The 13,725-nt window shown below is 44.5% G+C and overlaps 1 protein-coding gene across 1 annotated transcript in view; it reads left to right on the forward strand.

The window, feature by feature from the left end:
- Positions 1-13,725, forward strand: part of MED27 (mediator complex subunit 27) — a 215,217-nt gene that overhangs the window by 9,442 nt on the left and 192,050 nt on the right. The window contains exon 2 of the mRNA XM_038745615.1: positions 1,627-1,771. Coding sequence (XP_038601543.1) covers positions 1,627-1,771 — 145 coding nt within the window. The remainder of the gene's footprint in view (positions 1-1,626; positions 1,772-13,725) is intronic.

Raw genomic sequence — 13,725 nt, forward strand, 5'->3', positions numbered from 1 at the left:
CCCCCCACCTGTAGCACTGAGTTTACTCTCAGAGCTCACGTGGTGCTTTTATCCTCATCAAAAGAGCCCGGGCTTTGGAGTCAGAGGTCATGGGTTCAAATCCCGGCTGTGCCACATGTCAGCTGTGTGACTTTGGGCAAGTCACTTAACTTCTCTGTGCCTCAGTTACCTCATCTGTAAAATGGGGATTAAGACTGTGAGCCCCCCGTGGGACAACCTGATCAGCTTGTAACCTCCCCAGCGCTTAGAACAGTGCTTTGCACATAGTAAGTGCTTAATAAATGCCATTATTATTATTATTATTATTCTTATCAAAAGCACAGCCCAGGCTGAGCACAAAACTCAGAAAAGCCCCCTTCTCTGGCTAGACAAAGCATCCCGGGGGACTGTTCTAGCCTCCCTCCTGTGCACCTTAAGTTCCGCTCCCTGGTCCACCACCTTTCCCGCTTGTAACGCATATCACAGCACTTCTGGGTAAAATTTGATGTCTTTCATTGTGACCGCCCAGGTCTGGCCCCACAGCACTCAGGTACATTTCTGTCATTTAATTTATTTATATTAATGTCCGACTCCTGCTCTAGACTGTAAGCTCGTGGCGGGCGGGAAATGGGTCCGTTAGACTGTATTCTACCAAGCGCTGAGTACAGTACTCCGCACACAGGAAGTGCTCAATAAATATGAACGTCTGACTACCAAGCACTGAGGTAGGTGTAAAGTAATCAGGTTGGATCCAGTCCGTGTCCCATTTAGGGTTCACAGGCAGTGCTTAGTACAGTGCTCTGCACACAGTAAGCGCTCAATAAATACGATTGATGATAATCCCCATTTTACAGATGAAGTAGCTGAGGCACTGAGAAGTGAAATGACTTGCCCAAGGTCACCATTGTCGTATTCAACTAAAATGCTTGCTGCGGGAGTAAGTTTCATGTAGTGGGTGCTGGAGGAAGTGCATTATTTGATGCAGGCTCTTTAGTGGTGTTTTCTTCTATTTGTTTATTTTTCTCTGGTCTGTTTTGTTAAGTTTTACCATCTGTGAAGCATAGTGTATTTTTCTGGCCCTTTATAAATGATAAGTAATCATCATTTGTTCAGGTATTTGCTTTTCTGCCAAATGTAGTAATTTGCAAGTGGGTCTCTGAGCCATTAGTACAAATTAGTCTTCCATCATATTTGAGAGCTCCACAAAGGGTCCAGTTTTCTTCCTAATGAGTATTTCAATTCCCGATCCTGCGTTGTGAAAGTCTTTTGGTTTTGTGGTGTCATTACTAATCCTGGTACTCTCCTTGAATATTTTCTTCCTGCAGAGTAGTCAAGGTCAAGAAGTTTAGTTGGAAATCACACACTTTTTCAATTATTCAGTCATTCAGTCATATTTAGTGAGTGCTTACTGTGTGCAGAGCTCTGTACTAAGCGCTTGGGAAAGTACAGTGCAACAATAAAGAGTCACATTCCCTGCCCACATGGAGTTTACCAGTCTCCCCCCTTCTGAGCGATCTTATCTTTAACTCTGATTGCTCGAAAACTATTTCTCTTGGAAAAGTAGGTGGACATTCTGTACCACGTGGTAGGCTCACTACAATGCTGAAGTGTGTTCTTCCTGAAATGGATTTTCTCATTCTTTTTCAGCGAGCTGGAGCGACTCAGTAACTTGGTAGGCAAACCATCTGAGAACCATCCGCTCCATAACAGCGGATTGTTAAGCCTGGATCCTGTACAGGACAAAACTCCTCTCTACAGCCAACTGCTCCAAGCGTATAAGTGGTCGAACAAGGTAAAAGTTGGGTCTCAATCGCACGGGATGCCTTCTGCCGAAAGTTAGACAGCAGGGTTTCATATGGACCTTCCTCACCAGCAGTAGATCTGACCTGGATTCAATATGAAGAGTCCGGTTTGTGGTCCTGCAAGATGAGATTCTGTTTTGAAGGCCTTTGTTTGTGAAAAGAAGTGTCTCATGCAAGCACCAGCAATGTTTGTTTGTGTTCCACACTTTATTTTGGGTTTTCTCCTGACTGTTGATGAAACATCTGAAAAACCAAAAACAAACAGCTAATCTCATAAATGTAAACACCAATTGTTTTGCTTGTCAGCAGGCTCCTTTGATGGAGGTCTTTGAGAATGTTTTTTTTTCCCCACCTTTCCCAGGTGTAGATAGTTGTTGCCTGCAAGTAGGTTGACCTGAACTCACCCTTTTCTTGGGAAAATGTTTAGGTAGCTATATAAAGAGAGGCTTTATCATCCAAGAGAGAATTGGATGGTGGAAAAAGACTGAGAAGAGGTTGTAACAGAAGGCTTTCTGATAGGTCTATATTGACTTTCCCTGGCCAGCCGACCTTTTTTCTCTCTCTAATTCTTTGCCTCCATCTTGGGGGCCAAGTGAACCATAATCCTTACCAACCCTTCTTGAATTACCCTGTGGGGTTGCAATTTGGAGCGCCAAGAGAGGTAGGACCTCATTGAAAACGTTGAAAAAAGGAGCCCATACTAAGGCCCAAAGAGGGTTGGTCTTGATGCAGTCAGAAGCTGTGCTGAGGTGAAGACCCCCGAGTTCATTCAGTTCAACACTGAATCAGCGAAGAAGGTAAGCAGGTGGCTAATTTTTGAGCCCGGAGGGAATATGATATTCAGGGAAACTGACAAGTGTTTTATTGAAATGGCAGTTTCTCCCAAGGTGAAGAACCACCAGATCGGACGATAGAATTAGCTGCCTCTCTGCGCTGGTCTCTAGATCACTTCTTGCCTCTGTTTCCCCCCTGCTCCCTTCCCTTTCTGTGTCACCTATGCACTTGCCCCTTGAAGCACTCGATATTCACCCCCACAAGCTTACGTACATACATGTAATTTATTTCAATGTCTGTCCCCCTGTAATAGTAATAATTGTGGTATCTATTAAGCGCTTACTATGTGCCAGGCACGGTACCAAGCACTGAGGTTGATATAAGTTAATCAGGTTGGATACAGTCCCTGTCCCACATAGAACTCACAGCCTCATCCTCCATTTTACAGATGAAGTAACTGTGGCACAGAGAATTCAAGTGACTTGCCCAAGATCACACAACTGACAGGTGGCAGAGGCGGAATTAGAACCCAGGTCCTTCTGACTGCCAGGCTTATGCTCTATCAGGCCATACCGGTTCTTACGTTGTAGACTTCAAGCTCCTTGTGGGCAGAGAATGCAGTTACCAACTCTGTTGTATCATAATCTCCCAAGCACTTAATACAGCGCTTCACATGTAGTAAGCTCTCAGTAAATACATTGCTAGACTTGATGGGCTGGAGCCGGTGAGGCAGAACGGTCTGAATAGCTGCCCCTTCCTCACCACCTCAACTCAGGGCTTCCCTTGGTGTCCACAGAAATAAAAGTTTTCAATTGCCCTGTAGGCAGTACATTTCATCTTGGATTGGAATACATCATGCTGCTTTGCTTTTATTTACTATTGTGCTTAGGGTCCTTCGAAGTTGTCAATTATTAAATCTACTAGCTAGTCCTCAGGGAAGGGACTGTGGTATCGTTTCTTAGAGAAGCAGCGCGGCACAGTAGATAGAGAATGGATCCGGGTTACCTCGGTTACCCCATCTGGAAAATGGGGATTGAGTCTGTGAGCCCCACACGGGGCAGGGACTGTGTCCAACCCGATTTGTATCCACCCCAGCACTTAGTACAGTGCTTGGCACATAGTAAGCACTTAACAAATACCACAATTATTGTCATTATTCTTAGCAACTGGGATTGTGTGTTCTGCCCTAGACCAAGAGGTGACCAATTCGGAAGTACTTTCAGGTTCGAAGAAAGAGTCAGGAATTCTGTTTTGTCAGAGATTCTGTCATTCAGTGAATGGTATTTATTTCGAGCTTACTGTGTGCAGATCTAATGCACTAAGCACTTGGAGAGCATCCTACATTAGAGTTAATAATTGCAATATTAAGGGGCTTAGATTCTTGTGGGGGAGACAGACATTAAAATGAATTATAGATAGGGGAAACAGTCTGACTAAATTTATAGCCAGAAAATGCCTTAATTTGTCCACTGCAATTTTTTCAAATCTATGTAAATTTGAGGAAACAGGTCAATTTCTGCTTTACAGTGGGAGTAAAATATGGAGTCTTTGAAGCCACCCATAACTGTGATTTATATTCCGTTGCAAAGTATTCATAGGCAGAGCGAGCTCATCGGAGTGTAAATAGCTTTCGAGATAACTAGCATGATTTATGTAAGGAATGTTATGGTTTTTGCCAAGTCAGTTGGAAAATTAATTATGTACTGATTGACATACTTATTAATGGACAGTTAAAAATTAAGAAAGGAAAGATGTGTGAAGCGCATGCTTTGCTGATTTGGGGAATAATTCAGCTTTGAAGTTTTCACACCTAACAGAGAACCTGAACTGTAGTCAAACTGATCAGCTTTTGAGAACAGGGCAAAGATATATTAGTATTCTGTCGGTGTAATTTGGAATTTTGTAATATGTCTGAATGTTATAAATTGTCAATTGGGGGTGACTTTCTCCAGCCCATTCCATGCACCTTCTCAACATCGCTAGCATTCTTTCACAACTCCCACTTTGATTTTCCGGCTTGTTGACGAGGTTCAGGTTACCTGTTAATGTTGCTTAAAAAGCAGAGTGTGAACTAAGCAAAGACTTCAAATCATCCCTAATTTTGCCTGTTGCTGGGAAAGATCCAATGATGTTCTTTTACTCAGGCATGCTGGGCTACAGCTGCGCCAGTTTCTTTGTTTAAAGCATCCGGGGAGCGAGTAGAGTTGAGATGATTTTAAGCTGAAGCCTTTGCTCCCTCCTGCTACTTCTCCAGGGGCCTGCTGCTCTGTGGATGAAGGATTCAATTGCAATGAAGTGTGGATGTGCTTTCTGTCGGTTTAATTTTTAATTTGGGACCCTTTTGTGGCTCACCTGTTGTATTTTGGATGAGCTGAACTAAGGACTCCCCCAATCCCTTCTAATTCCTGGAGGCAGACAGTCAGACAGACAGACACAAACACACCCCTTCCTCGTCCCTTGGCCGAATGTTCCCGAATTAACTGAACATTTGAGGAGGCTTACGGATGGTTTATTATTATTATCAAGTGTCGTCGGGTCGTTTTTGATTCATAGCGACTCTATGGATATATTTTCTCCAGAACGGCCTGGCTTCTGCCATAATCCGTAACCTTGCTAACGGTTTTTCCTTTATCGTTGTTATGGTCTCTCTCCATCTAGCTGCTGGCCTGCCTTTTCCCTGAACTTTTCCTAGCATCAATGTCTTCTCCAGAGAATTAGTCCTCCTGATTGTGTCCAAAATATGCTAATCTAAGTCAAGTCATTTGGCCTTCCAGAGACCATGTTGGCTTAATTTGCCCCCAAATCAGTTTATTTGTTTTTCGGGCAGTCCATGGTGTTCTCAAAAGCCTTCTCCAGCACCACATTTCAAAACCATTGATGCTCTATCTATCCTGCTTTTTCACAGTCCAGCTTTCAGATCCATACATTGTCATTGGAAGCATCATAAAATTGACAGTTTGTATTTTTGTGGCAATTGTTACATCAGCGCATTTCATGACTTTTTCCAGGCTCTTCATAGCAAGTCTTCCTAACATTAATCTTCGGCATATTTCTTGACTACTAGCTCCTTTATTATTGATTATCGATCCCAGGAGAGAAAAACTGTCAACGATTGTCAGCTACAGATGGTAGTGGTAAATTATAGAAAATGCAAGGGACATGAAGCAGGATTCTTAATGTGCAAGATTGAAGGTGTATTTTAAAACTTCTGTACTCGTTGCCAACAAATTTGCCGAGCTTGGTTTTTAGCAAGCAATTTGTCTTAGTGCAAGATAGCCAAAGCCCTCAAGAAATACCATTGCTCGACCGATCGATTGAGTCTAGAACTGAACGTCCGAGAGACAGGGCAGAGTCACTTGGCAAGCTCTTAGTAGGCAGGGGCTTGGTCTGTTTAGCTTGATCTTTACCCATCAGTGGTATTTATTGAGTGTATGTTGTGTGCAGAGTACTGTCCTAAACGCTCGGGAGAGAAAAATGCAATAGAGTCGGTAGATATGCTCCCTTCCCCCGAGAAGCTTAGAATCTAGTGCGGATTGGGAAAATGACAGAAGGTAAGGATGTGGGCATGGTTGCTTTCGGGCCTGGGTGAGTATTGGCATCCTTGGTGTTGATTTGTTATGTTGATGGTGTTTGTTAAACACTGATTATGTGCCAGGCACTGTTCTAAGCGCCGGGGTAGATGCGAGTTAATTAGGTTGGACACAGTCCCTGTCCCCTCATGGGGTTCACAGTCGTGATCCCCATTTTACAGATGAGGTCACTGAAGCACAGAAAAATGGGACTTGCCCAGGGTCACTCAGCAGACAAGTGGTAGAACTGTGATTAGAACCCAGGGCCTTCTGACTCCCACGCCCAGGCTCTAGCCACTAGGCCATGCTGCTTCTGAATTCTTCTCGATGCTGAATTGTCCCTTCAGACAGAACTAATTATCAATGGTACAGATCCAGATGCTTAGGTGATCCAGAAAGACGGGGCAGTTTGGTGAGGAGATGAGATTAATCAGGGAAAGATTCCTTGGGGAGACGTGATTTTAGCAGGGCTTTGTAGTTGGGGAAACCTCAAACAATCAGTGGTATTTATTGAGCGCTTACTGCCCGGACTAAGCTCTTGGGAGAGTGCAATACCAGAGAATTAGCAGATACGTTCCCTACCCGTAACGAGCTTACAGTCTAGAGGGGGAGACAGACAACAAAGTGCGTGGTATATTGGGCCACTTTTAATAAATGCATTTTGGTGCTCTTTTATTCTGTCCTTGCAGGGATTTCCCTAAACCATGAACGAATTGGAAAGTGCAGTATTTCTTGTAGAAGAAGATAAAGCATGTTAGTGGATAAATGTAAGTGCCCAGACTAAGCCCCCATTTCCTCTTCTCCTGCTCCCTTCTGCATCAACCTGACTTTCTCCCTTTGTTCTTCCTCCATCCCAGCCCCATAGCATTTATGTACATACCTGTAATTTATTTGTATCGATGTCTTTCTCCCCCCTTCTAGACTGCAAGCTCATGGTGAGCAGGGAATGTGTCTGTTTATTGTTATATTGTATTCTCCCAAGTGCTTAGTATGTGCTGTGCACACAACAAGCGCTCAATAAAAATGAATGAACAAGTGAATACTGTGTCCTAAATGCCTGGGAACAGACAACTGATAAAAAACCACAGTAAGCGAGAAGGAATAAATGCATGGAACCAAACAATAGGCACGTGACTGCTAAGGTTGTTGGAAGTTCAAGCATAGCAAGGTAGTAAATGCCCATAAAGTAACACTTATGTGTTCGGATTAGGCTCCAGAAAAGAAAGTAATTCATAGGTGAGTCCAAGTTGCTAGTCAGTCAGGGGTACAGGTGACAGAGTCTCAGATCATTTTATCAGCTCTCCGTTGTTTGCTCCTCAAATCTGGCCTTATTTCATTTTGTCCCATCCAAGTTTGGGGAGCAGAAACGACAGACCCTCCACCGATCAACTGTGAAGTATGATCGTCCGTCACTTTTGGAAGCAGAAAACACTCAAACATCAAAACGTTCTCGAGGACTCTTTGGTGTATCAACATGCTGGCTTAGGTTCCGTTTGTTTTAGGTTTTCACATAATGCCTTAACTAGAGCCCGGGGAATAAATTCTGTTCTTGTCCGCAGTAGTTTAGATTCAATTGGACACAAAAGAGTGCGTTTAATGGCAGGAAAATGCCATTAAGTCTAAAACATAATAGTAGAGGAACAAGGGGGTAATCCTTTTTTTCCCCCCTCTCAAACATCATTCCAGGGATCATTAATTTTAATTGCCAAGTGAGCTCAACCACTTCGATTTTAATGCAGTTTCACAGTAGCACAGACAATGTAACCGAATTATCAAGCTGGCAGGTCTGAGGGAATCCCAGCCAAAATTTTGTACTTTGGGACCATAGCCCATAAAAATGGATCAGTGTAATATCCCAACATGTATGTTATGTGGAGAATCTTGCTTTTCATATTGAGACTTCATTCATCTAAGCAGTGAAGCATCCTTCTAATCATATTGTAACATCTGTTGGGAGACGACCGGAACGCTTTTCAAGATTATTTTGGAAGCTGGTTGTCAATCGAAGGCTCCTTTTAATCCTGTCTCTTCTGTTTAGATTGAGAAGGGACATGGCCCGTTGGAAGCAGCTGAGTTGTCAACGTGTGGAAGATAATTTGGCTGCCCAGAGGAATATAATCCCAAGTAAATAAGAAACAGATCAAAAATAAGAAACGGATCGAAACTTCAGATCGTTAGAAAAGTGACATCTGATTTCCAGCACGTGGAACGCTAGCCTTCAGTCAGCCAGATATCTGTCCTTCAATCAGTGGTATTTATTGAGCGTGGCCTGGTGGATAGAGCACAGTCCCAGGAGGCAGAAGGACTTGAGTTCTAATCCAGGCTCCACCACTTGTCTGCCGTGTGACCTCAGGCAAGTCACTTCACTTCTCTGTGCCTCGGTGTATAATGGGGGTTAAGACTGTGAGCTCCATGTGGGACATGGACTGTGTCCAACTTCATTCATTCATTCATTCAATAGTATTTATTGAGCACTTACTGTGTGCAGAGCACTGTAACAATAATAATAATAATAATAATAATAATGGTATTTATTAAGCACTTACTATGTGTAAAGCACTGTTCTAAGTGCTGGGGAGGTTACAAGGTGATCAGGTTGTCCCACGGGGGGCTCACAGTCTTAATCCCCAGTTTACAGGTGAGGTCACTGAGGCCCAGAGAAGTGAAGTGACTTGCCCAAACTCACACAGCTGACAATTGGTGGAGCCGGGATTTGAAGCACTGTACTAAGTGCTTGGGAAAGTACGATATAAACAGACATTCCCTGCCTACAACAAGCTTACAGTCTAGAGGGATAATTATGGTATTTGTTAAGCACTTACTATGTGCCAGGCACTGTACTAAGCACTGGGGTGGATACAAGCAAATTGGGTTGGACACAGTCCCTTTCCTGCATGGAACTCACGGTCTCATCCCCATTTTGCAGGTGAGGTAATTGAGACACAGAGAAGCGAAGTGATTTGCCCAAGGTCACACAGCAGACAATTGGCAGAGCCAAAATTAGAACCCATGACCACCTTTCTGACTCCGAGGCCTGTGCTTTGTCCACTACGTCACGCTCGTATCTCACCCCAGTGGTTAGTACAGTGCTTTAGCACATGGTTAGCGCTTAACAAATACTATTATAAAATGATGAAAAGCCAGAAGGAGCACCTTCAAGTCTGACTCATCAAACTACACCCTCATGGAAGAGCACATTTGGGCAATGTGCGAAACAGAAGTTAACCTTTCTCTACCTGGGTCACCCTACACACAACTAAATAATTTTCATCAGCAACACGGAACTTAAAGTTGCCTGTGAATTCAGCTAACCAGGATGGACACGGTCCAATAATGCATGGACTGACCAAGAAGTAGGAAAGAACGGAAGAAGAGGTAACATGAGTTTTAGTAAGCTGGCAAGAGTTTGGTGGCGAGAGGGCATCGAGCATCATAACTAATTAAAGGTCTTCACACCGGTAGTGATATCCAGCCTCTTTTTGTGCCTACGGGTTGCTCCGATCCATTCTGAAACAACAAAGAGGATAAGATAAAAGGGTGGAGATTTATCATTCAGATTCCCTTCTTTACCCCGCCATAATTCTCTGCTGCTTATTGGACAACTCAGAGAGGGCCAGCTTTCAGTTTGTTTTTAGGGAAGGGGGAAGGTATTGAAATAATAAGTGATAGGAAATAATTCATTCAATGGTATTTACTGAGCGCTTACTGTGTACAGAGCACTGCACTAAGCGCTTGGGAAGTACAAGTTGGCAACATATAGAGACGGTCCCTACCCAACAGTGGGCTCACAGTCTAGAAGGGGGAGACAGAAAACAAAATAAAACATATTAAATAATGGCAGATGGGGCTGACCTCACAGTCCACCAAGAGTATTAATTGAACATTCATTCATTCATTCAATCGTATTCATTGAGCGCTTACTGTGTGCAGAGCACTGTACTAAGCGCTTGGGATGGCAACATGTAGACATGGTCCCTACCCAACTTGCGGAGCACTGGGTAAGTAACTGCTTGGAAGAGTTCAGTAAAGTTAGAAGGGGAAACAGCATGGCCTAATGGAAAGAACCCTGACCTGGGTTGTAATACCAGCTCCACAGCTTGTCAGCTGGATGGCCTTGGGCAAGTCACTTCACTTCTCTGGTCCTCAGTTCCCTCATCTGAAAAGTGGGGTGATTAAGATTGTGAGCCCCATGTGGGACAACCTGATTAGCTTGTAGCCACCCCAGAGCCCAAAAGTACCAAAAAAACCCCACCCCAAAATAAAAACCCAAAAGAGGTGGGGCTCGCGTTTCTGAGGCTATGTCAGCAGTCGGCCTATGACGTATCACCGGATATTGTGTGTTGTGGTCATTCAGAATCGGGTACACCTGTAATGTGGACTCAGAAGCAATGACTGAGGAAAATGAAGAATACCTTTCACTTGTTTAAAACGGAGAGCCACTAATTCAGACTTGAAAACAGGGTCCTGGAGTTGGGTTTCAGTCAAGATTTGAGGAAATGAGAATGATTAGCTCTGAGACGGGTCTAATTTGCTTCCCTCCTTAGGAGAAAGCTGTCCCCCATGCTGAGCTGTTTGTGGTGTAGGGGGAGCAGATGGGGAAGAGAAGCAGGAGATGAGAGAGAGGAACGAACAACAGGGGTGCCAGTTCCAGAGGGACACCAGAGGCCTTCCCTCAGTGGTGTTTGGCATGCCAGGCCATTAGCTTTACTCCACGGTATTCTGTGGTAGCCTTCCTCCCCTCTTGGTGTCTGACGTGAGGCCAGAACTGGAGTCAACATGGCTATTTCAGGGTTTATCCCCTGTTGGCAGGCCACAGCTCTCCATCTTGGAGCCCAGGCGGATCCCCCTGGCCCTCCCATGACTGCAGCCCAAGTTCCTCTTGAACTCTGCCCTCTCCTATATTAATAATATGATAGTAGTAATTGTGGTATTTGTTAAGCACTTATTATGTGCTGGGCACTGCACTAAGCGCTGGGGTGGATACAAACAGTTCGGTTGGACACAATCCCTGTTCCATGAGGGGCTTAGGGGCTCAATCCCCATTTTTCAGATGAGGTAGCTGAGGGAGAGAGAAGTGAAGTGTCTTGCCTAAAGTCACACAGCAAACAAGTGGCAGAGCTGGGATTAGAATCCATGACGTTCTGACTTCCCTTGGCCCGAGCCAGGCTGGGCAGTCTGACGGGTAGTCCAGTTGGGTGGTGGTCATCCAGAACAGGTGGTCTGGGAATGTACACCCAGCCAGGAGGGAGTTACAGCTAGCCCACTTTGGACTGTTTTCCCTGATTGTCTTCTCAACCCAGTGTACGTCTGCCTCATCCATCTCACCTGTCCTGCGTGTGACTGCATTTTCCCCCCTCCAGGCTTATGTGTGTCTTTTTTCTTTGTTCCCCCTTCTGACTCCCTAGAAGGCACACTGGTAAAAAAAAATAAATGCTGATGTGGGCGTTCTGGTATGGATTATTTCAGAGCACACTCTTTTTGATTTTTTTCTTTCCTTTTTTTTTTTAAATTGGCATTTGGTAAATGCTTACTGAGTGCCAGGCAAAATTCTAAGCGCTGGGATAGATATAAGATAATCAGGTTGAACGCAGTCCACGCACCTCATGGGGGGTCACAGTCTTAATCCCCATTTTCCAGATGAGGTAAGCAAGGTGCAGAGGAGCGAAGCAGACAAGTGGCGGAGCCGAGATTAGAACCCAGGTCCTTCTAACTCCCAGGCCCGGGCTCAATCCACTAGGCCACACTACTTCCCATGCTGTTTTTTTTTTTCTTCAGCGATGAACCTCCCTCGCCACGGCTCCAGAGAGGGGCTGACACCGCTGATTAGGGTCTCTGGATGAGGGGCTCTAGAGTGGCCAGGGCTGGGCTGCTCCTTGGTAGTTTGGGTGCTTGTAGTTGTGGGTGCAAAAGACGGGGACTTAGCCCTCATGAGGGTGTCCAACCTACTCAAGGCCATGGAGAACGGGGCTGACCTGCAGCAGGTTGGGTAACCAGTTGGCTCCCTCATCAATCAATCAATCAATTGTATTTACTGTGTGCAGAGCACTGTACTAAGTGCTTGGGGGAGAGCACAGTAGAGCAGAGTTGGTAGACGTGTTCCCTGCCCACAGCAAGCTTAGAATCTAACGTCTTTTCTCCACGCCATGTCTGCTTACCCGCTCACCACCACTGAGGCTGTGATTTTTAACGTCTCGTTGCTCTGGTCAAATGCATTTTTTATTTTCCTCTTGGCCCTGTCCTATAGTTGCCCCCTTTTCCAAGATTAAAAGGTGGGCCTCCTTCCCTCAGACCTTTGGTACAGTACAGATTAAAGTGCAGGAGAAATGCAGATCATATATCCTCTCACTCTTCATTTTTTCAAGCACAAAAGGGCTGTTTCCAAAGTCATTGGTTCTGAGGTCATGAGATTTTTTGTTTCCCCACCAGATGGATTTAGTAACACTTCGGTTATTCAGATAATTGATTTGACACTGAATTTACACTGTAGCGGCACCTCCACAATACACCCGACTTTTGTTTCTGACAAATAAGCTTATTGTGGGCAGGGAATGTATCCTGTTTATTGTTCTAGTGTACTCTCCCAAGTGCTTAGTGCAGTGATTTGCACACTGTAAGTGCTCAGTAAATACAATTGAATGAACGAACATGGTTTTACTATGTGTCAATTTCGAAACACATGCCTTAAAAACAGCAAGGCAAAAGTGCTCAAGAAAAGAAGCTTTCTGCAGCGTGGATGGACTGTTCATTGAGACGAAGGTGTTTAGCTTAACTCCAGAACCTCAGAAATAAGGAAAGACTTGATTGTTTGGGTAACCAGGATTGGCAGAATTTCCCATACTGGGGACTGGAGGAAGGTAGGAGGCTTCCAATGTAAGACAATGGTCTGTGTGACCAGAAGAATACTAAGCATCTATTTTTTAGTAGTTAATGATGGTATTTGTTAAGGGCTTACTGTGTGTCAAGCACTGTTCTAAGCATTGAGGTAGATAGAGCATGGGCCTTGGCGTCAGAGTGTCATGGGTTCTAATCCAGACTCCACCATTTGTCTTGGTACATAGTAAACGCTTAACAAATACCATATAATAATAATTATTATTATTATTATTGTCTGCTGTGTGACTTTGGGCAAGTCACTTCACTTCTCTGGGTCTCAGTGACCTCATCTGTAAAATGGGGATCAAGATTGTGAGAGCCCCACGAGGGACAAGGACTGTGTCCAACCTGATTTGTTTGTACCCACTCCAGCATCATCAATCGTATTTATTGAGCGCTTACTGTGTGCAGAGCACTGTACTAAGCGCTTATATGGTATAGTGCCTGGAAGATAGTAAGTGCTTAACAAATACCACAATTACTATTATTATTACCAACTAATCAGGTTGGGCACAGTCCCTATCCCGCACGGGGCTCAGTTCTTGTTTTATGCCATCGAGTTGTTTCCGACCCACAGCGATACCACGGACGCATCTCTCCCAGACCGCTCCACTCTCCACCTGCAATCGTTCTGGTAGTGTATCCATAGTGTTTTCTCGGTAAAAATATAGAAGTGGTTTACCATTGCAGCCTTCCGTGCGGTAAACTCGAGTCTCTGCCCTCGACTC

This window comes from Tachyglossus aculeatus, chromosome 4, assembly GCF_015852505.1.
Source record: "Tachyglossus aculeatus isolate mTacAcu1 chromosome 4, mTacAcu1.pri, whole genome shotgun sequence".
NCBI classification, from domain to species: Eukaryota; Metazoa; Chordata; class Mammalia; order Monotremata; family Tachyglossidae; genus Tachyglossus; species Tachyglossus aculeatus.